The 20,800-nt window shown below is 40.8% G+C and overlaps 1 protein-coding gene, 1 non-coding gene and 1 pseudogene across 3 annotated transcripts in view; 2 read left to right on the top strand and 1 right to left on the bottom strand.

Annotated features, from left to right (window-relative positions):
• The window catches only part of LOC143177219 (ankyrin repeat and BTB/POZ domain-containing protein 2), a 34,431-nt gene that overhangs the window by 2,140 nt on the left and 11,491 nt on the right, over positions 1 to 20,800 (top strand). For both annotated transcript variants that reach the window (XM_076375065.1, XM_076375066.1), the window contains exon 2: positions 6,166 to 6,400. In XM_076375065.1, the coding sequence (XP_076231180.1) occupies positions 6,198 to 6,400 (203 nt within the window). In that variant the 5' untranslated portion in view covers positions 6,166 to 6,197. The remainder of the gene's footprint in view (positions 1 to 6,165; positions 6,401 to 20,800) is intronic.
• On the top strand, positions 446 to 565 carry LOC143177715 (5S ribosomal RNA; annotated as a pseudogene).
• LOC143177712 (5S ribosomal RNA) lies at positions 1,330 to 1,449 on the bottom strand. The gene has a single exon (XR_013001631.1). It is a non-coding gene; the product is annotated as a 5S ribosomal RNA (ribosomal RNA).

Genomic DNA, 20,800 nt, shown 5'->3' on the forward strand with positions numbered 1-20,800 from the left:
ACACGATGTTAGTAAGATGCACGCAGTCTCTAGGGGCCGTAGATCAATGAGATTTATGGGATCGTTATTCGCCCGAAAGGGGTGGGAGATGGTGGACACAGGTCCGTGGAAAGTAAACGATCGACGATTTAATAAGTCGCAGACACGAAGGCATTCGCGAGACAAGTTTATGGTAGCAAGTAGCAAGTATCGTGTTTACGATCGCATTTAGGAAAGTCGATAAATCGAGTCGAAATTGCGTACGTATGTACAAGGGAATTCGGGTACAGAGGAGATGTGAGAGATGATTCTAGCTCTGAAAATTTTTAGTTATGTCTAGAAATATTTAGAACTGAAGATACTGTGATAGATATCGTGTCTCTCTACTATCTAAATCGACAGTGTTTCTATTAACTAATATATGTTCATATGCTCCATTTTACTGAAATCAAAAGCACTATTTTCAACCAACGATCAAACTACGCACCAAAGCACCGGTTCTCGTCCGATCACCGAAGTTAAATGTCGTTGGGCGCGGTTAGTACTTGGATGGGTGACCGCCTGGGAATACCGCGTATCGTTGGCATTATTATTTTTTATTTTTCTCGATATTTTTATACTCGGAATAACCTAGATTCCCGAATATTCTAAACAAAGTGAAACATTTTGAATCGACAAGAGAAGATTGAAAGTCGCTCGCGACAGTCTCCTCTGAAATAGGTTTAAAGCCGCGTTTCTCCTGCGAAGATCGCTCGATGAGGGTTCGAATAAGTAGACCCTCTGGAGGGGGTAGACAGATCGCGGCGTGGGGGTAAAGTGTAGGACAGCGAGGAAGAGGAGCGAGTAGGAGAAAGAAGAGGAGGCGAGCGAGATGACTATACGCGATATAGGTTTCGGTTTGGGCAGCCGCTGGAATGCGGCGGACGCATGGACGTACGCCATGCCACGGCGTGTGTACGTACACTCGAGGTTACTGTGTACCAGGATCCAGCGACGCGTCCAGCACATTCCGTGCCCCAGGCAGAATCGTACTTTTGTTTACGCCCACGTGTGCCTCCCTTCGAACACGAGTTTCCTCCCGGACCGCGTTAAATCACGCGCACCCGCGTGCACCGCCGTATTATTATTTTCATTGTCAACGAGCGCATGCGCCGATCGTTCCCGCGCACGAGATGCCAGCCACTTGCGTGCTACTCGACGCGATTCTGTCGGTCGTTTGTTTCGAATGAGGATATTTCAATTTTTTTGTTCTCGTGCTCGTAAGAGCTTGTCGATTTGATTGAGAATATTGAATTCTGGATTATGGTGATTGCAAAAAATAAGAAAAAGATTGTGTATTAAAAAAAACAATGCCAACGATACGCGGTATTCCCAGGCGGTCACCCATCCAAGTACTAACCGCGCCCAGCGCCATTTAACTTCGGTGATCGGACGAGAACCGGTGCTCTTGTACGCGGTTTGATCGTTGGCTGAAAATGTATGCTTTGTTTTTGAATAAAATCGTACAGATGACTCAGAAATAGTGTTAAAAATATTAGTAATAGTAAAATAATTATATGTAATTAATTATTACTAAAATATTAGTGATATTTAAATACTCGTAAACAATCAGTTCTTAGAAACTCATGGAATCATATCTGTCATAGTTCATAGGACGTTGATCTATAACACAGAGGGCTAACCTCTTAAAGGAAACTGTCACATATGTGTATGGTTAGTTTTTCTTAAAGTTATGCACAATTACAAAAAATGCACTGAAAATTCTTGAAGATAAATATTCTCTAGAAAATCCCATATTGTTTTTTCTCTTTGGTTTCTATATTCAACTTTAAAAAAGCTCCCTCAAGAGGTTAAGGCTCGACGCATGCGCAGTTTGCTATGGTCCAGTCAACCCAGCGCGCGAAATTGAACGAATTTGATTTCGAATAAGTAAATCTTCCGATTCGTAATCGATCCTTCCTTTAAACAAATGACAATTGCTGGACCACTAACAGGAGCTTTAAAACAAGAGCTTAAAAGAAAGAATGTCGGGACAAAGTTAATTCCCCTTAAAAATAGTCGAACAATAAAAATGCACTGGAGTGCCTCGCGTTCGGCGAACGTCGTACGGATGAAAATTCTACGAAAGGGGCAGCGAACATTGGGTGCGTGCTTTCACTTTATAAAGAAACGAGGGCGAGAAGGGGGATACCAGGCTGTTCTTGATATGCGCGCTTAAGGAAGCACTTTGCCTGGCAGCCGGAGTAATTGCATACAAGGGCCTGTCGAAAAGCGAGCAACCAGACTTCCTCTTCTTCGAGGCTCGACGACGAAAACTCCCGAAAAGTAGGACCATCCGAGTTCAATCGATGATAACGCTGAGTTACTGGACCACTGACTTTCTCTACGCTCTCCTCGATTCTCAGATCTGGAAATTTAGTTCAGTAATTTATATTTAATTAACAGATTAGAGACAGTTACTTGGATGCAACATAACTTTTCAAAGCTATCTCTTTAATCAATATTAGAAACTTTATAATTCTTTAACTTTGTAATATAGAGAAAGTGATTAGTAAATCAATTAAAAATGATAGAATTGGATTTTATGTAAAAATCGAAATACAGCTGATCATTAAAATGTCCAATTGCGAACTGAATTTTTAGAATTTGTAGAAAAATAGTCACGTAAGACATTCATGTATTAAATTTAGAGTCTTTGGTACCATCTCCATCAGTTCTTAACCATTTCACTGACAAAAGAATGTAGGCTAACATAATGTTAATCCGCTCGTCACGAATGAAAGCAAAGGTGGCGTGAACGCGTAGAAATTTCGCGAGAAACTTGAAGCGATCGAGAAAATCTTTGAAGGAAAGTAATTACGGGACTTTCTCGGGCTCGAAGGTCATTAACGAGCTACTGGATGATTCTAATTGTAAGAATAATTAGCGCCGCGATAGGATCGTGCTCAGGAGGAAACAATTACTCGTCTATTTATTCGTGGCGGTCTCTGTCGTCGCGGATAGTGTTAATTATCGCTAGAAACGCGTGCAGGGAACGCGTTCATGGAAAAAGTCTTTTGTGTCCCCTCTTTCGCGTCAATTCCAACACCTTCCGTGAAAATTCACGCTAACTTTCCAAGGCTGTTCACTAACAATCCTGTTTCACTTCAAGGTTCAAACTTACTTCAGATTTCCTCTTTGCAAAGCTGGATTAAGATTTTATGAAGCCCAGGGCTGTGCACTGAAGGGAGAAAGGGTTAGACTATACTAAGATATTCTCTACTTCATTAGAAGATTTTATGAGGAATAACAATTTTCAATCCTTTGGCTAAGGTAAAGTTCAAAGGTCCACAGTATATCACATTCGAGACCAGTGTATGTATTTTATCAGGACTGCCCTCAGCGGTCGGCAACAGTCTTTTCAGTACAAAAATGTTTCACATGATTGAAAAGATTCTTTGATCTAATGGATGGGTCATCGGACTCGATCGAAAGTGATATATGACTTTTTCAGAAAATCATTAATAAATCGAAAATTATTTTTTTTAAGTATTTGCAGAATTTTATCTTAGTGTAATATATGAAAAAACGAGGCTTATTAAAAGGTGTGGTCTGGCATTATTGAGGCCCCTCTTAATATAGGCCTGCCCTCATATCTTATCTTTGTTTCTGCGTTCACAATTTAGAACCTTGTATCTAAGGCAAATATCTTTTTGAATTGAAACTTTTACCAGTTGCAATTGCAGCGTTGCGAACCTTATGCAGATTAATAAAAGCGTTCCATTGACCTCGTTCGGGGTCAATTGCTCGCGCTGTTCATTGCGCAACCTGTTAATAACTAAGAAGAAAAATAGTAAATAATGGATTCTTTGTATGGGTCCAGGCGAACAGACCGGTCTATGAACGCTTTCAACAGTGGCACAGTGAGATAAAAGCGGTCTATGCGTAAAATAGACTTTTACTTATTGCTAAATTTGCATATTTTTCTGCTGCACTTGTGCCACTATATCTTTGTCTGAAACGGTAAATTTATGGACCCTTTCGCATTGCATAGTCCTTTCCTGTAAAAATAGTTCAGAGTTAGATACTGTAGGTGGATAAAATCAGTAAAAATAATGGCACCTAACAGGACTAGTTAAAATAAATTACAGTAAAGGATACTGACAGTGATATACTAAATTTTGTTCAAGTTTAGAGACACACAATTGCAACTAATACTAGGAGTACCAAGGCCAATGTCTGACTACTTCTCTCAAAGTACCAAAATTCCACTTTCCTGAAGAAGTCCATAAATCGCAGAAGTAGTGTCTATACATACATTTCTCTACTTTTATTCAATATTAAAGAAGAAATACATACCATGTTCAAAGAATGAAATGTACTTAAAGAACCAGCACACGAGTCGTCTTGTTCCTTCTGGTACTGCTAACTGTTAAAACGGGATCATTGTACGATCCAAGTTGCTTCGATTCTGGCTAACAAAATTAGAGTTGCTCGAGTTGGCAATTATTGCTGAAAGTCTGTCATCTAGGTGATATCGGGGTCTGTGCACAAGCAACTGATCGAAAACCAGTTATCGATTATAGATCACCTCGCGGAACAGAGCGGCTACCAGAGCTGAGGAAGGCGGAAAGTTCGGGTTCGAAATGGGAAAACCAAAGGCGCGCGTGTTACGAGAATTTTTCTGTGGCCATTCAGTCGTGACCACTTGCATCTATTTGCGCAGGGGAACGTTACTCAGCCGTGTATGAAACTCGGACCGTTACCTTCCCATATAGATCATCGTGAGATATTGGTCAATTGTTATTATTTGATATTTGGTATTTATGATCAATGGCTTCCAAGGATACAAGTCCGTCCTGGGTGCTCCATAAGTCACTGTGCATTTTGTAGAGCTAGAGGATTAATATTCATTGCATCTAAATGTGCATAGAAACAGAGTACACAGAGTCCTGTTCGCGAGGCTTTTGCAATTTTAATCCATGCAAGATTTAATGTCGAGGTACTGTTTTAACATATTTGTAAGATTTTCAACTTTTGCCTGATTTTTATTTCTGTGGAACAATATTGTGATTTATTCTTTTATCGGATATTTTATCAGAAACTATTATCGAAACAAATTGGTATACATTAATGGTCCATGACAGAAGCTTTATCTGTCGTTGAAATGATGAATTATTGTGATCTAGGGTTAATGTCTGTACGTTCAGCTCGAAGAATTTACTTTTTGAAATAATTTTGTGATTCAGAGTGAAGGCTGTGTTTAAGAAAGTGTGACAAATGAATTCTATATATGTGATATGAAATTTTGTTTACTTTCTTTATTCTTTGTAAGTACATTACTGAGTAAAATGTATTATAATGAAGAAATACCATGATATTCCTAGAGGCACATGTGAAGCAACAGAATACGAATATATGGAATACAGTTTGTCCATTATACAAGAAAAGGTACACGAAGAATAAATACATAACCGGTTATGTGTCAGACACTTGTTACCGTCATTCAGAGATACTATCAATTCAGAACGGAAGTAAATCAAGCATGACGTTGTAGAATATTTTTTACCCCGTGTCAACTCCTCTAGGCACTGTTTTTCTAGGAACTTCAACGTGTAAAAAGATTCAAGTTACGATCTATGAATCCTCTATCCATATTTCTCAATACTATTGCAATATCGTTCACGAATCTCTCATAGTCAATAGTAATAAAGAATTTGAGTTGGCGTGAAGTTACATAGCTTCAATAAATATTAATATTTTGTAATAAAAATGCCAAGGTATATTTATTGAGATACATATCAATAAATTACCAGAAATAAATATAATCGTATTTGTAATTCTTGCAGAATTAATTCCCAAAGTTTTCACTAGCTTGAGGGAGTCACAGTAGAGAGGCCCCTTAACCCCTTCACCTTTTCCAACGAGTCAGACTCGTGCACTTTTTACACAACTCTTCACTGCCGATTACGCGGCAACGCGTGATGAAAATTTTTCGCAAGTAACCGATCACGCACCATCGCGTAAGGAGTCTGTGTTCGCTTAATGGGAGTTCCTTGGTTGGCAGTTTAGGATAGTTACCCGTTTCAGATCGGCAGCGAAGAATGATAAAATTACGAAAGAAAATTGTAGGTGGGGTTAATGCAGTTCATTCGTTGGAGTCCACATAGAAGCAAACTGCAACCTAAGTGGCATTAAAATTCGCAGGTCTTCCAGTGCGATCGGCGACGGGGGACAGAATGAACGTGGAACGTCCGACGATGGACGGGTGCGGTCAGCAGCCGCTGTTTCTGACCGGCACTTCCGGTTCTGCCAGCATCTCGAGTCCTCAGCAGCAGGCGATCCAAGGCGGCGCGCCCCCGGAACACTATGGCGGCCCGTTGAGCCTGAGCATCTGCATATCCGATTCTGGCCACGAGATACTGCGACCCAAGCCTCGTCGGTGAGCTATTCTTTTATTTCGTCCCCAGCTACCCTCCCGCCATCGATATTCCTCCATCCGTGTAATCGATATCGATCTTAACGAAGATCTGATTAATGGTCGCCGTTCACGATGATCCGCTAGCCCCGATAAGGATCGATTAAAACCCGCCCATGGGGAATCCTCACGGGTGGAACGTTGACTCTCCCCCGATCCAATGAAACTAGATATTACTGTCCCAGCCGAGAGACTATGCTATTACCAACGGTTCTCTGTTACCACGGCTGTTTTGTGTAACGCGATAACGCCTCGTGTAACGATCTTATCGAGCAGGAGTCTGCTGATCGAACCCACGTGTAATTTCGATCGATCGATCGGTGTATCGCTGCTGGGAAAGGTGTTAATAAATATTGGGATGACATTCTCTTGAGGCAGATCGCTGTTTGCCCTTGGAATGAGTTGTTCTCTTGATCGTGAAGGCATGACCTCGGTTGTGTCATCTATCAGTGGAAAGGATGATGTGTTTAGGGGAGTTTGCGATTAGAGGTTTTTAGTAATCCCTTTGCATCTGATCGAGGATGCTAACGCGCCTTGTGCAATCTCATTTTTACTGACGCCGCCTGCAAATCGGGTCTATGCATTTTTTCTTATGCTTTTGTATTTTAAAAATCCAACAGGATTCTTAAATACTTTTCCAAGTTTTTGGAATATTATTCCAAGTTTTTATTGCTGTATTAATGTGTTAATTTTTTTCAAACGAGGCAGAGGAAAATTCGAAAACAAGAGGGTTTGGACTTTAAACGACACAGGTTGCACACGCATGATTAACACATGCGTGTACTGTTGGGAGCTCAGAAGTTGTCAATGAGACAGAACAGAGGCAAGAGGAATAGTCGGTTCGATGTAAGTAGTAGTAATAAGCGTGACCAATTCGGCCAATAAGGGAAATGCATGTGTGTCATCTCCATGTATTTTTCTGCGATATCAATCAGATCCACCGACAACTTCTGAGCTCTCAGCAGTTTGTTCAACTCTGTTTTTGAGTCAAGAAGATCCTTTCAGGACAAAAGGCACAGAAATTTGAAAACTTTGCAGCCCTTTTTGTAAGATAGCTATTTTTAACTGGTATCGGGGCAAAAATCGAGAGGAATACGATACGCAATCGATAATTTTAATGTTACGCATCGACGGGCAATTATTATCGATTATAATTCGGTGTCATACATATTGATAAGAGGCAGCGATCGACCGTGTTTTACATACGAATCACCGAGTGTGCACACGACACGCTCGCGCGCTGGAATACTAATGAGACAGGGATCGTACACCGATTCTCGAAGTTAAATTCCCGACCTAGAAAATCTTAACCACCGTGTCAGTAACATGACCCTGTCTTTTGATCATGGACACGAATTTTCTTTGAAAGTTCTCTGAACAAATTTTAATCTAGATTCAGTGTTGTAAACCTGCTAGTACAGGATGACTTGACTAAATTATTTAGTGTATTTTAAGAAATAAAGGGTTCAACACTAATTATGAGGAGGATTGGTCAATCAACGTCATTTTGAGTCTTTTTTAAAGTACCACAAGAAATGTAACAACTTATAGGTTTTAGAAAATTTGGTACTCCTTTGTACTGAGCTGCCATAAAGCCCTGACTCGTGGATCAAATCCACAGTGACGTCCTCACGTGAATACTATACAGGAAGTTCGATGATAGGTATCAGAAATTTTAGGGGGTGATTCTACATGTCAAAATAAGACAGAAATGATGATAGATGAAATTGCGTTTTAGACATCGTTTCCAAAATATTAATTCTTTATGCGTGAAATATGTCTGACTTGGTATTCATTCTACTGACTTCGCGGTATTTGACCTGGCCAATGCACGCTGGCAGTAGAACGAGTACTAAGTCAGACACATTTCACTCGAATCTTATGATTACACAATTTTGCAAAAATTAATAACTCTGAAACGAAGTCTTAATCGCAATTTTCTCATTCTCGATCTTTATTCTATTTTAACATTTAGAATAACCCCTTAAAATTTGTACCATATATTATCTAATACTCTGTATAGGTTTGTAATATTCTACCTTAGAAATTATAGAAAAATGTGTACCCAAACAGTCTGTGTCAAAAGCGCACTAAAATGTCTTCACTTGCATCAAACGAATACACGACAAAAAGAAAAGATCAAGAATACCCTGCTGGCGTGACTACAACCAAATAACTCTGTACTTCCCGATAATAAATCGCGTCACCGCCAATAATTCAACAGTCAGTTCGCTCCGAATTTTGTATATTACACATTGAGTTTTCATCGAAGTCCAAAATGATCCCTTTCAAAACAGAGCTGCGCAAAATAATAACAATATATGAGGCTTGTGTATCATTTCGAGCTAAATTCATCCTCGAAACGAGCAAACTGATAATGTAGGACCGTGTACGTATACCAGCCCCAGTACGAGCCCGATACGTGTACACAGCAGGGGTGAACGAACCCCGAAATTTGTGGACCTATTACGTGAACTCTTAAATTTTCAGAACGCCTATTTGTATGCCGAGCAGATTCTTCGGATGGCCGTCGGTGGAGCGCGACTGGTGTCGATGGAACTAAATGACGGGGGAGAGGAGGGAAGGGAAGGGGGTGGGAGAGAGGTGTGTCTTACGGATATATGCTCGTTCGACATCGTTAATCGAATCGGCGGTAATTACGTACGTCGTAAATTTTAATGATCCTTAATCGGATCGGCCGTAGTCCGTGGCCCCTTTTAACGGCGATGTTTTGAGATCCCCGGCTAAACATCCTGGTAGGAAAAGGAAGTATGAAAAGAAACACAGGTGAAGACGTTTTCAAGCAATTCGAAAACAAAGGATGGCTGAGCACGCGATGCTCGTGAATATTGGAAAAGTCACCACCTTTTCTTCTTTCCTTCGCCTTTTGTTTTTGCAAAATTGGGATGCAAGAAAGATCGCTGATTACGATCGTTTCGTTTACGACCGGAGAAGAAATTAGTGTAACTTGTGGTCGTAAAACTCTCTGTTGGACTCCGCCAGGGAAAATGAACGCGATACGTGGAATCTTATTTCATTAATCCTAGGATTTACAGAGGTTTTATGTGTTTCTTTCGATTATACGTTGTGTCGACCTAACAATGCTAAGGGGGAACGTCCTTTATTATGATGATTACATATATGAAGAAGGAACATTGAACAGTACTTTTCAAAAAGTGGATTGGTTTACTTCTATTTAGTTAGCGTTGTATACACGCAAAACTTAACATACCTATTTACCAAACTAATAATATAATCAGAGGATTCTATAATTTTATAGATGCACTGAAGACTAAAATTAGAACAGAAAAGCCAAAAAAAGAAACATTTTGTTACATCTCTTACGATTGAACTTTTATAAAGCTTTAAGAATATTTAGAGAAAGTATAGAGTGTTTCAGGGAAGCTGAAATAATAATATTTAGACTACCAACATAGTTTCCAAAATTTCCTATTTCCCTGTAACACCCTCTATTACACATCTAGTACACTTGGAGTAAATATTACAGAAGTTTTAATTGAAGTCCCACTAAAATAATATATCTATAATTACTCTTAAGCAAAACACCGCAGCCTTTCTTCCTAAATTCTCACCATCGCGTTTAACGCGACGCTACCTCGCAAATCAATCCCTTAAACAAACAAACAACTCTATGAATCGCTGGAATTTTACGCGCGTTCCTTTTTACGCAATAAAAACGCTCATTAACATGTCTCTGTGAGGCGCGCGAAAAATCACCGACGGCAACACACGCGAACACGCGGATGGGGAACACGGAAGAGAGCAAAACGAGTGGCGCTGCTAAGGGGAGTTTAAAGGAACTTAAACGGCGAGTTGTATTTCGAATGAGTCAATGACCCTAAAAACATGCCAGTCATCTTTCGCCTATAATCGCGCTGGCGTACGCGCATCGTGGAATGCACGAATGTAATCCCTCGTACGAGAATGATAATCGCGAAGGATAAGAACGCCAAGTGGCGGGTACGATGCTTCCTAAGCTGCCTTTTCAAACAGCGCGCGCGGGATCGTTTATCAAATCGTCGGGAAGGTACATGAATACCAGCAGCGTTGCCATTCAGAAATTTCAATTCAATTTTGAGGCGAACGTCTCATCGCTCTTGCGTGAGCTCGACTTGAAAGTCAATTAGGGGTTATGGAATTATTCACGAGGGGACTTCCGGTTTCCTTGGCACCATCCAAATTATTAGAGTAGTGGGTCCTTTAAAATGAACATTGTGAGGGGAGGATTGCATGGGAATTAGGTATATAGGGTGTTCAAGAAAATGTGGAACTTCTTTGAGAGCAGATATTATAGAAGTTCTAGTTGAAATTCATTAGAGAAAATCATTAACCCTCGCACTATTGGGTGAGCCACCAGTGACTCGGGTATCGTACAAGAGGGATTAATACACTCCACAGCAAAGTTAAACAATCACTAATTTTGACCAGAAATATTGTCGATATTTAAACTGCTGTAACTCTGTAGCTTAGCTCTTTACAATAAACCCAAGTATACGTACTATTATACAATTTATTTCCTCAAAGATGCAGCAATTCAGAGATCGACAATTTCTCAGCCCAAACTTAGTAAACTCTTCAACCTTACCATGAAGCGTATAAGTATCTATTATCATCTAAATAACACATGTAAAAAGACGTACGCAAATTCAGTGGTAAGTTTTTCATTAAATCGACAAAAATGGGAAGTAGAAAACACAGGAGACAATAATTCGTCCTGTATGGAGTTTGCTGGAGACAAATCGCCAGATAGGAAGGCATCAATGAATCACGAAACGGGAGACGTGGCTCGCGCGAGCGGACGAACGAGGAGGATGCGCGAGCGTAAAATATTCCGCGTGTCGACGATGGGGTTATCAAGGGGTTATCGAGAAGAAAGCCCCGTCCCTGTGTAACTCGTTGCCCCAGCCGATTTACGATGACGCGGCCCACGGGGTCCCGTTGAAATGCGCCGCCATGTACGCGCGCCAACATATTTATCTAACAGGGTTACGGTGTACATTACGTAAAACAATTACGTTCAGCGTTAAACCGTACCACGATCGACTGTACACCTTCTACGTCGAACGTTTCCATCCGAGGCGTTGCGGCTGAACACGGCACGCTATAAGTTCTCAACAGGTCTGTTAAAAACGGTAACAATGGAGGGATTGTTCGATACTGCCGTGTTTTTCGCCCATTGTCCATTTTCTGCCGTGAAAGTCCCGCTAAATGCGAACTACAGGCCCTAATGATATTTCCGCGGCTTTCCGTGGAATTCGATGGGGTGCCTCAATCATTAATCATACTGGATTCTTAATGAGAAGTATTTGAGTCTGTCATGCGAGAGAAGATGAATCCACGTGCCATGTGAGAATGCCTCTAGAAGGTTTTACGATTTTTTTTTAAGTGGCGACCTCCTTTTGTGATAGTCGATTGAGCTGGGACCACCTTCGTCCTTCAGTTCTTTTTTTTACATGTGAATCGATTAGTTGAAGAACAGTACAAGTCCAAAAGTAGCCATTTTCAAATAATTTGAAACTGTATCTGGAATTCAGAGCCAGAATGGAAAAGCAAGTCGACTTAAGTGGACAAATATATGGTCTTAATATACTTGATACAGTTTGGCTCTGGGGACCAGATATGTAAAATTCACAGAATTTGTATTTGGGATTTGGATTTAAATGTCTCAAGATGAGGGCTTTGGACCTTACAGTACCTAAATTAAGTAGCTATTTAAGAATTATTGAAGAAATATTCATATGTAATTTTGAAATAATCGGTTCTCCATAGAAATATGATTGTTTTCGAAGGTAGACTCTTGCCGTTAAAGTGGAATTAGAAAAAGCTGTTTCTCTGTCGAGATATTAGCCTTTAACATAGAAGAACGCAGCAATAAATAATACTTTTGGAAAGTATTAAGTGCTGCTAGACAGACGCGATCATTCGAGTACTTTGTACTCATCAATCATTCTGGACCTACCCAGGAGGCTAAAGCCACTCAAGGCTAAAGCCAATCCAGTTCCTCCATTTCACCAAACGCGATACCAAGCAAGCGTATTGCTACTACAATTATCCTTCAACACATCGCGCACGTTTCACCTTTCACGCCAAGTCTTCTGCCTAAAGAAAGTCTGTTGAAGGCGCGACATTTACGTGGTAAAGCTATGCACTTCGTGGTATCGAAGGCCAAACGAGATTATGCAGAGCCAAATAAGCTTCGCTCATACACCCTATTCCTTGCATTTTCAGCAACTGGCCCAGCCACTCTTCACCTAAATCGGTCCCAGAAACAGACCACTCGCTCTAAACTTCTCAATACCTCCTATTAGCCTATACCAAGGAACGCTTTCAAGTTTCGATTATATTACAATTGAGCAGGCGGGGGACGAGCACGCGCGAACTTCGACTCTCACTGTTCACTGCCTGCCTCCCCCTGTTCAATTTCCTTTCATTCAGCAGCGTAATCAGCTCCGAGGCTCAATCGCCGGATACCTTTTCCCCTCGCAGGTGAAACGACAAGAGGAGAGCTGCTCCGAGCAGATGAGCCTTTTTCTTCCGGTGGATCCGGATGAAATAGAAATTCATCCGCTCGCTGGCGAGGAATTTCGCGCGATCGTGCGAATGGAGAGCCAGGAGAGGTGCGTTTAATTAGTCGCGCGCAGAATAAGTCGGAAACAAGAGGGAACGCTGACTGGGAACCGGGTGATCGCGATAATGGAGCGCGCGTGAGAGGATGCTCAGACGTCGATGCTTAGGTAGATCTGCCAGAGATATTTAGGTTAACGTCCTTTCCTCCTTTCCTGCACACCTTTCAGCCACCTTAGCTAGCTTTTACTGGCTCCCGTTAGCGCGCCGCTAGGTCAGGGACGTACTGCGTTTCATCGTTTCTTCTTTTGCTAGGAAATCGCTGGGAAAATGGAGCGTTGTGTTTCTTTGGGAGTAAAGTGGTGTTTGGAGGTGACGAAGAGACTTTGGGAGGATAGGTCTTGGGGTTTGGAATTGTAAAGCTGGGTCTACACTAGCGAACACTTAGAATACAGAGACTTCGACTAAGACTTATATTGATGTTAAATACTTAAAGGAGACAGTAAAAATGCATGATACGGAGTCTATCAAACACTATATCAGTAATTAAGAGTTAAGGATCTTAGGAAACTGGACGATGTTCCAGATGAATATTCTAAGGTATTAAAGTATCTTAGTATATAGTTGAAGAAATAGAGGAAACTTTAACATCATTAAACTTAAAAACATTCAAAAAGTTCACAAATCATTCTGAAATTTACTAGAGAACTTAGTTCTCGAGCCATTCTACTACTTCCTTAAATACCAATTTCAACTTTTATTAGGTCATTCGACGTATAGTATCGTGTTTCATTCCACATTTCATCTGAAAAAGGATAAAAATTTGTTTAAGGAGGATCTACGTCTCGGCAAAAGTGTTCCACTTTTTGCGAAAATCCTCAGCAACTCCCGTATCGAACTAAATGCAGAGGATAGCGATAAAAAGACCGTTCATTCCTCCCTGCTGAAAGGACGCAAAAGCGTGACTCCATAAACGTTAAGAAGGTAAATACGGGCTCGCCACTTAACCGTGAACGAAATTCCCGCCGTTCCAGAACGGATTCCGGAACTGGTTATTAAAATGCCTCCTTATTATCTACAACCGTATTTACAATTAGGAACATGTCCCGTCGCGAATAGCCTCGAATTAACGGCCGCTGATAACCACGCCGTTACAAAACCGTTTTTATGGCATAGCCCCGTGTTTCTCGGGCATTCGTCCGGGAAAATCTCTCGCGAGTCAACATTTACGGGATTTATACGGGTACCATTTAAGGTGCGCCATTTCACGAGCAACGATCGATTCAAAAATCGGGGAAGTCGATTTTTCAAACTGTTCCCACCCGTAATTGTACATTGTTGCAACTTGCAAAGCGCACTCAGCAATCTGATGCATATTTCTACTCGCAAGAACCGGTAACATCGAGGAACAACTATGTGCACTCACTTGGCGCCAGTTTTGCAGACAATTTACAAGGGAGAGAACGTTTTCTAATGTGCTTTAATATTATGGCATCGATAAGGAACTGATGTATGCACTGAAGTAATTCTAGAAAGGAATAGAAATTAGTTAAGATTAGAATGGGAACTGGGTGTTTATTTAATGTGATTTGATAGTGATTGTGAGAGTCTCTTAAGGCGAATGTAGAGTTTTTACTTTGGGTGATTATCGCCGATGATTCATCTGCAGTGAAAAAAGTGAAGGCGAATTTAGAGCTTTCACTTTAGATGAAATTTAGATGGAAACAATATTTACACTTTTCACTGCGAATGAATCATCCATGATGATCATCTAAAGAAAAAAGTCTAAATTCACCTTAAAGTTGAGATTGCAATTGAGTTACTAGAGGGACAGACATATTTGTGTGACTAATTTAATTTAAAAGAATCCTTTGGACTGAGCACTAAGTATCTGGAATTATGTAGTCCTAAAGTTCTTTAACTCTGAGCCATTGAAGCTTAAGGGTAGTTAAAGGGTTGATATCCAAAGACTGAGTGTGAAAATGTATAAATATTGGGACTCCAAAGCGCTGAGATTTTGATAGTCATTTAAACTTCTGAATTTAGTTCTCTCTTCTCATCTCCAGAACCGCAAAACAGGTGTAAAATATTTCTTGCTATTAGAGATTCAAAAACATGCGAAGTAGGTAGGTGATCAGATTCATAGCACAAGTAAGATGCAGAAATACTTTCTTCGATTATTTATACTCATCAATCCATCACTATAAAGACTAAAACGTTTTTCTTTGCATGAAATTGGAAAGTTTCTTTGAAACGCTTTCAGTGTAAGAATTCTCTTCTAGAATATAGGCTACCAAGGTAATAGGATTCGTTAACTGGCCGCTAAATCGCGGAAAGTCAGTACAGGTATCTCAAGAGCATTTTTCCAGTCCTGAAATATTGGAATACCAAAGTCGAGTTTTTGCCAAAGTGGTCAAAGACGTGGACTCAAAGAGGAAAATGTTAAGTGGACTATAACTCCAGTTTATAGAGTGATCCTTTAGTCCAAACTATTTCTAGCTATATTTGCCTTTCGATCACTTTGAAAAGCAATCTCTTCACTTTTATGGGAACATGTGAAGCACATGCCTACAATTATTAACTAAAGTTTTCTAACCATGTAGTTATGGAAGCATTCCTCTCTAAACGTTGCAAAATTTAACAATTTTCGAACATGTTTTTTAAGTCAGTCTACGTCCAATGTTGAGATTCCTTTTTGCAATTTCTGTACCTGAGAGCCAATCTCGCCCAAGTCTTCCTTTATTATTTTTCAGGACAGCAGAAAAAGAAATGCTCCTTTAAGTACATGATTCTATTTGCTTCTCCTTTATCGATGTCTTCCACTTTTAAGTATTTGAAGTATTCCTCTGAATCTCAATAAACAAAGCTTTCTTTCCTAACGTTACATAAGCATGACGCAATTCAGATTTTTGTCACAATTACAATGCATGACGCGTTACAGTGCCAGCAGAGGAAGACACGGTCCGGTAATTAATTTAATATCCTGGGTGGAAGCGCTGTCGCCCTTGACACCGGAGTTTCGCCAGATGAGCACGGACAATGCGCGCCTTGAACTCTTCCTTGCAAAACCTTTCTTGCAAGGGGCGCGTTATGTTATAGATTAAACGCTTCCGTCGATGCCTTTTCATTCTCGGAAGGGATTGCTCCTCTAAATGACGGGGACAAATGTCTGTCTGTTCATTCAGAGGCATTCAGAGAAACGCCCGTTTCTCCTGGGTTAGATAAATTTAACCCGCTCTTAATTAATGCCTCGAACAGATAGGGGAAAGAACGATCTGGGTGTTCGGACAGGAAAGTGATTACTGGAAATTATTAAAAACCAGCCAGTTGCGAAGTGGTGAAGTTGGTGAGTTCTCGAGATATGGGGAATAGAATTTCTGAATCATAGAAGCTTAGTTACTTTAAATCGTATCAATTTGAGAAGATTAGTTAGTCCAGTTGCTTGAGGTACCTGAGGTAATGTAGTTAGTTATGTGATTTAGGTTGTAGAGTTAGTTCAATTGCTTGAATAAGACAAAATAAATAAATGGGTGTTTAGAAGAAGAGTGTATTTTACAAATTTTTCAGAATGAGTTTTTCTGTAAAACAAGAACCAAGTTTTCCTCTACATTTTGTGAAATATAATACACCCTTCTTCTAGACACCCATTCAAATAAAGCAGCTACGATACTTAGCTCGTTGAGTCAGTCGCCTTAATTAAATTGAAGTTAATTAAGTCAACTGGGCTACATGAATCATCTGATATAAGTAAATTAATGGAATTTCCTACTTTATTCACTTTCTTAACTCAGTCAAATTATTCAGCCTTTTACTAGAAAAAGTTGAGCGAAATAAATTATCGAATAAAGACCCAGTGACTTAGAAATTCATCAAGTGTTGCAAGAATACACAATGCGATCGTTTCAGCTGTCAGAGACGTCAGCTAAACTAGTCGAAGCCGAGTAAGATAACTCTATCTCCACGAAGTCAGTGACACATTTCTGCGGTCTCGACCACAGAGAAAGACTTCCAAGTATCGAGAAGTTCTCGAAAACCCACCGTTGCCTCAATTACAGGCCCGACGAATCAAATTCCGCTTAAATTAATTGAGACCCGTGTCCACTATCATCATACCCCACAGCGTTACACAACTCGATGCAAAAGAGCAGCGAGTTCAACCAAAGATTACCGTGTTACTCGAAATGCCTACGATCGAAGTCTGATATTGAACAGAGCCGACCAAACTTGACGTCAACGTTAACGGTTGTTAATCATAATGCTGCGCGCGCTCGCGTGCACGTCGAACATGGTAGTACGCAAAGTGGAGAGAGACAGAGAGGAGGAAAGGAAAAAAAAAAAGGTGGAGACCGGTTTGTCTAGGGAGCAAAATTATCTACAACTTTCACGCGAATTTATCATAAGGCGTGTTTCAATGAAAACCACGCGATTCGTGATCAATTAGCACGATCGTGATATCATTTGTATCGGCGTGGATTTATCGTCGATACGTTTTGCAGTGGAATGGACGTTTTTAATGGCAGCGTTAGAACGGTTCTGGCCTAGTTAATTGTCTGCCTTCCGCATTGTGCGCCCTGCACCTTCGACGTTAATTACGGCTAGAAAACTCATGGGAGTCTTCTTCGCCTTTGTAAAGGAACACTGGAAAACGGTGACACTATGTACGCTTTCTTTCGTTCATTTTTTTCCCTTGTACTTACTGTAGAACACGAACCGTTCAAGTAGATTAGTTAACGTTGATTCTATCTCAGTCGTAGCAGGAACAAGTTGGGTGTCTCTTTAAACTCTGTACGGTTGTTAATTTGTGGTTACTTTAAGGGAAAGGGTTTTATTTCCATTATTCGAGGACTTAAGGAGAAATTCAAAATTTAAGATACTAAAAATTTGAAATTTTTTTTGAGAAGATAGAATATAGTTACAAAGCAACCTTAATTCTAAATACCTCGTACTAACTAGTCGTTCGTCTCCAAAAGAAGACATCGTCATACTCGTCTTAACGAGAACCACAAACCAGCAAAGACTCAATAAAAGTGAGCGTTACACTTGTGGAGCTTTTCTCGTCAGGCTGCCCCAGTTTTCATTTCTATACTAAGAGCACCTGATTAACGTATTCTATGCTACTGAAAAGAAACTCACTCTTCATTTCCCCTATAGTCAATAAAACCAAGACGAAAATTAACCTTCTCTACAACCATAATTTCTACCTATTAGATGATCTCTTAATGATAATTACACTTTCGAGAAAATTAATAATTAGAGATATACTCAATTACTAATGTACAGTGTATTACTATTCGCGTATCCGTTCGCGTACTGTTTTTGAAAATAACAAAAAGTAATAAAAAAGAATACAAATACAAATAATTAGAAAAATCGAGTGACAGTGATAAAAAATTTACAAACTGCGCGCCAACATTATTCACAAACTGTTCACAGATATAGACCCAGCTTAAGATGACATTCCTAGCCAAAACTATGTCACAGAATTTTATTTAACATATTTCACACATTATAATAACCCGAAAGTGTCCAAATACTTCTGCACAGTAGTGTACGCACATCTTCTCCGAAGCTCGCGCCGATAAGCTCTTTCCCAATCGACGAAGCGGTTCACGCCCTTCGATCGCGATAAGACTCGCGGCGAACGGTTTTGCATAGAAAGGGAAGTCTGACGAAAGGATTCGAAAAACGTCGGCGTCCGAGAATCGTCACGGAGCCGTGGTTAGGGCGAGGTGCTCCTCCGCGTGCACGGTCACGCGGAGGAAGTAGGATGGCTGGCGGAAGTTCTCCCCCGAAACACGGCCGCTGGTGGGGTTTTCTAAAGACAGGAGCGCGCGTTCGTTCGCGCTCTCCCGGTTTCCTACCGCTCCAGTGAAAAGAGCATAACAGTTTACCGAGTGGCAGCCGCCACTTAACCGCGGTATGAGGGACAAGAAAACGGCGGCGTGTGTGATACCGCGGATTTAAGTGGAACACGCTGACGTTCCATCGTCGGCCGCTCCTCGGATCCTCCTTCCTGATCGCTGTGAGATTATCCTTTTTATTGGCCGCGATCAGGGGGATCTGGGTGCAACAGTGAAATTAGTCGATCGGTGATCAGTGGTAGAAAGAGTTAAGCCTAAGCTGACTGTGGTCTGTGGTTGATGTATTGTTGCAAACATTTGGTCATGGTATTATAGAGGAATTGCGTGACCTTATAGAATCTTATGGTTCCAAAGATATAGGTATCCAAATATTTAGCGAAATGACGAGAAAGTGTGTTTATATAAAATTGAGTGTATTTGTGTGTTGAATGAAATTGGATTAAAGTTCCCTGGTTCCTGAGGAAGAGGTAGAGTATGTTAGTGGTTATCGATAAGAAACTGGATCCAAGGTTCGTTTCGGGGATCAATTCTGCGCGGACCAGGAGGTGAAAGTCGCGCGAACTCGCCTCCGCGAACGCGTAATTGGTCTCTCCCGCGTTCTATCTTTGGCGGCCGTGCGAATGGGCGAATATTTCGTGTATATTTCTCACGTACGATTAGACGGAGTTTCCATCGTGTAGTCTTGAAAACGAGCTGAGTCCATAACGGGGTTGAGGTATTCCGCGAGCAGGGAACGAAGTTGAGAGTAATCGAAGCAATTAGCAGTTTTAGGGAATGTGAGAATATACCCCTTTTAGTGTCTTTGGTTTAATAACGAGTCCAATAGAAGTTTTAGGTAACAGGAACTATTATACTATATCAAGTATTGTTCCAAGTTATAGATTACATGGTGCAGTGAAATTGTTAATCATTGTTAATTACTGTTAAATAAAAATACTACCTACATAGTTCATCTTCAAATGGTTCAGAATTTATGAATTAAAAACATTTTTTTAAACTCATTTCACTTTTCAAATTCTATCATTTGTGCTTCGCCTTTTCTACTGTGTATACTATTGCACATTAAATGCATTTTGTAACTTTTCATGCATTGAAAATTCTCATGATTGCATATAAATCTGCTGTCTACTTATAATTATCTGCTACCAATATAATTAAATTTATAGTCAATAAAATATAGCATTGATAAAGGATTTTCCTATAACAGTTAGTCTAATTACCCCATCGAACAAGTCAAATTTATGACTCTACCTTGCTACAAAAAACCAAATCATAACCACAAGATATAGCAATCATAAATGACGTAACAACGACCCTCCCGCTTCAAGAAAGCATTAATACCATTTCGACACCTCTAGTAGTTCTAGTCTTAAAATACCACATCACTTCGTGTGGCAAATTATTCACATTACTCACAGAACGACCAAATAAAATTGTTCCACATAAATTCCCGTATCTTTACTCCACTTTCTGTCCCCTTCCCTCTCTTTTCAAAATGACGCCTACACCGAGACCCTAGCCAGCTGGCTCCCAACGAAAAGGAGGTATATTCTCACGCGATAAGGCGTCGAAGCCTCCCCCCGTGGCCCCTTGATAGCGTGTTACGTGCCAGCCGCGCGCAGGGGGGCCCCGAGGAAAAGAAGCAACGAAAGGAAAGTGATACGACGGGGAGCTGTCTCTTCTGTTCGGTCGACGGCGCGGTTTGCGGAGGAAGTGCACGCGTTTCACCTGCCCGATCCCGCGGATCACCGTCGCGACGCGTTTCAGTCGCGTGCCCGCTCTAAAACCGCGAAAACGCGACCGTGCCCGCTAGCTAACTCGCTCGCGAATCTTCTCAACGTCATTTGTGTCCATCCAGGCGAGACGTGTTTGTGGGAAAAGGAAAAAAGTTCAGAAAAAGTTGAAAATGGGAGCGGAC

This window comes from Calliopsis andreniformis, chromosome 3, assembly GCF_051401765.1.
Source record: "Calliopsis andreniformis isolate RMS-2024a chromosome 3, iyCalAndr_principal, whole genome shotgun sequence".
NCBI classification, from domain to species: domain Eukaryota; kingdom Metazoa; phylum Arthropoda; class Insecta; order Hymenoptera; family Andrenidae; genus Calliopsis; species Calliopsis andreniformis.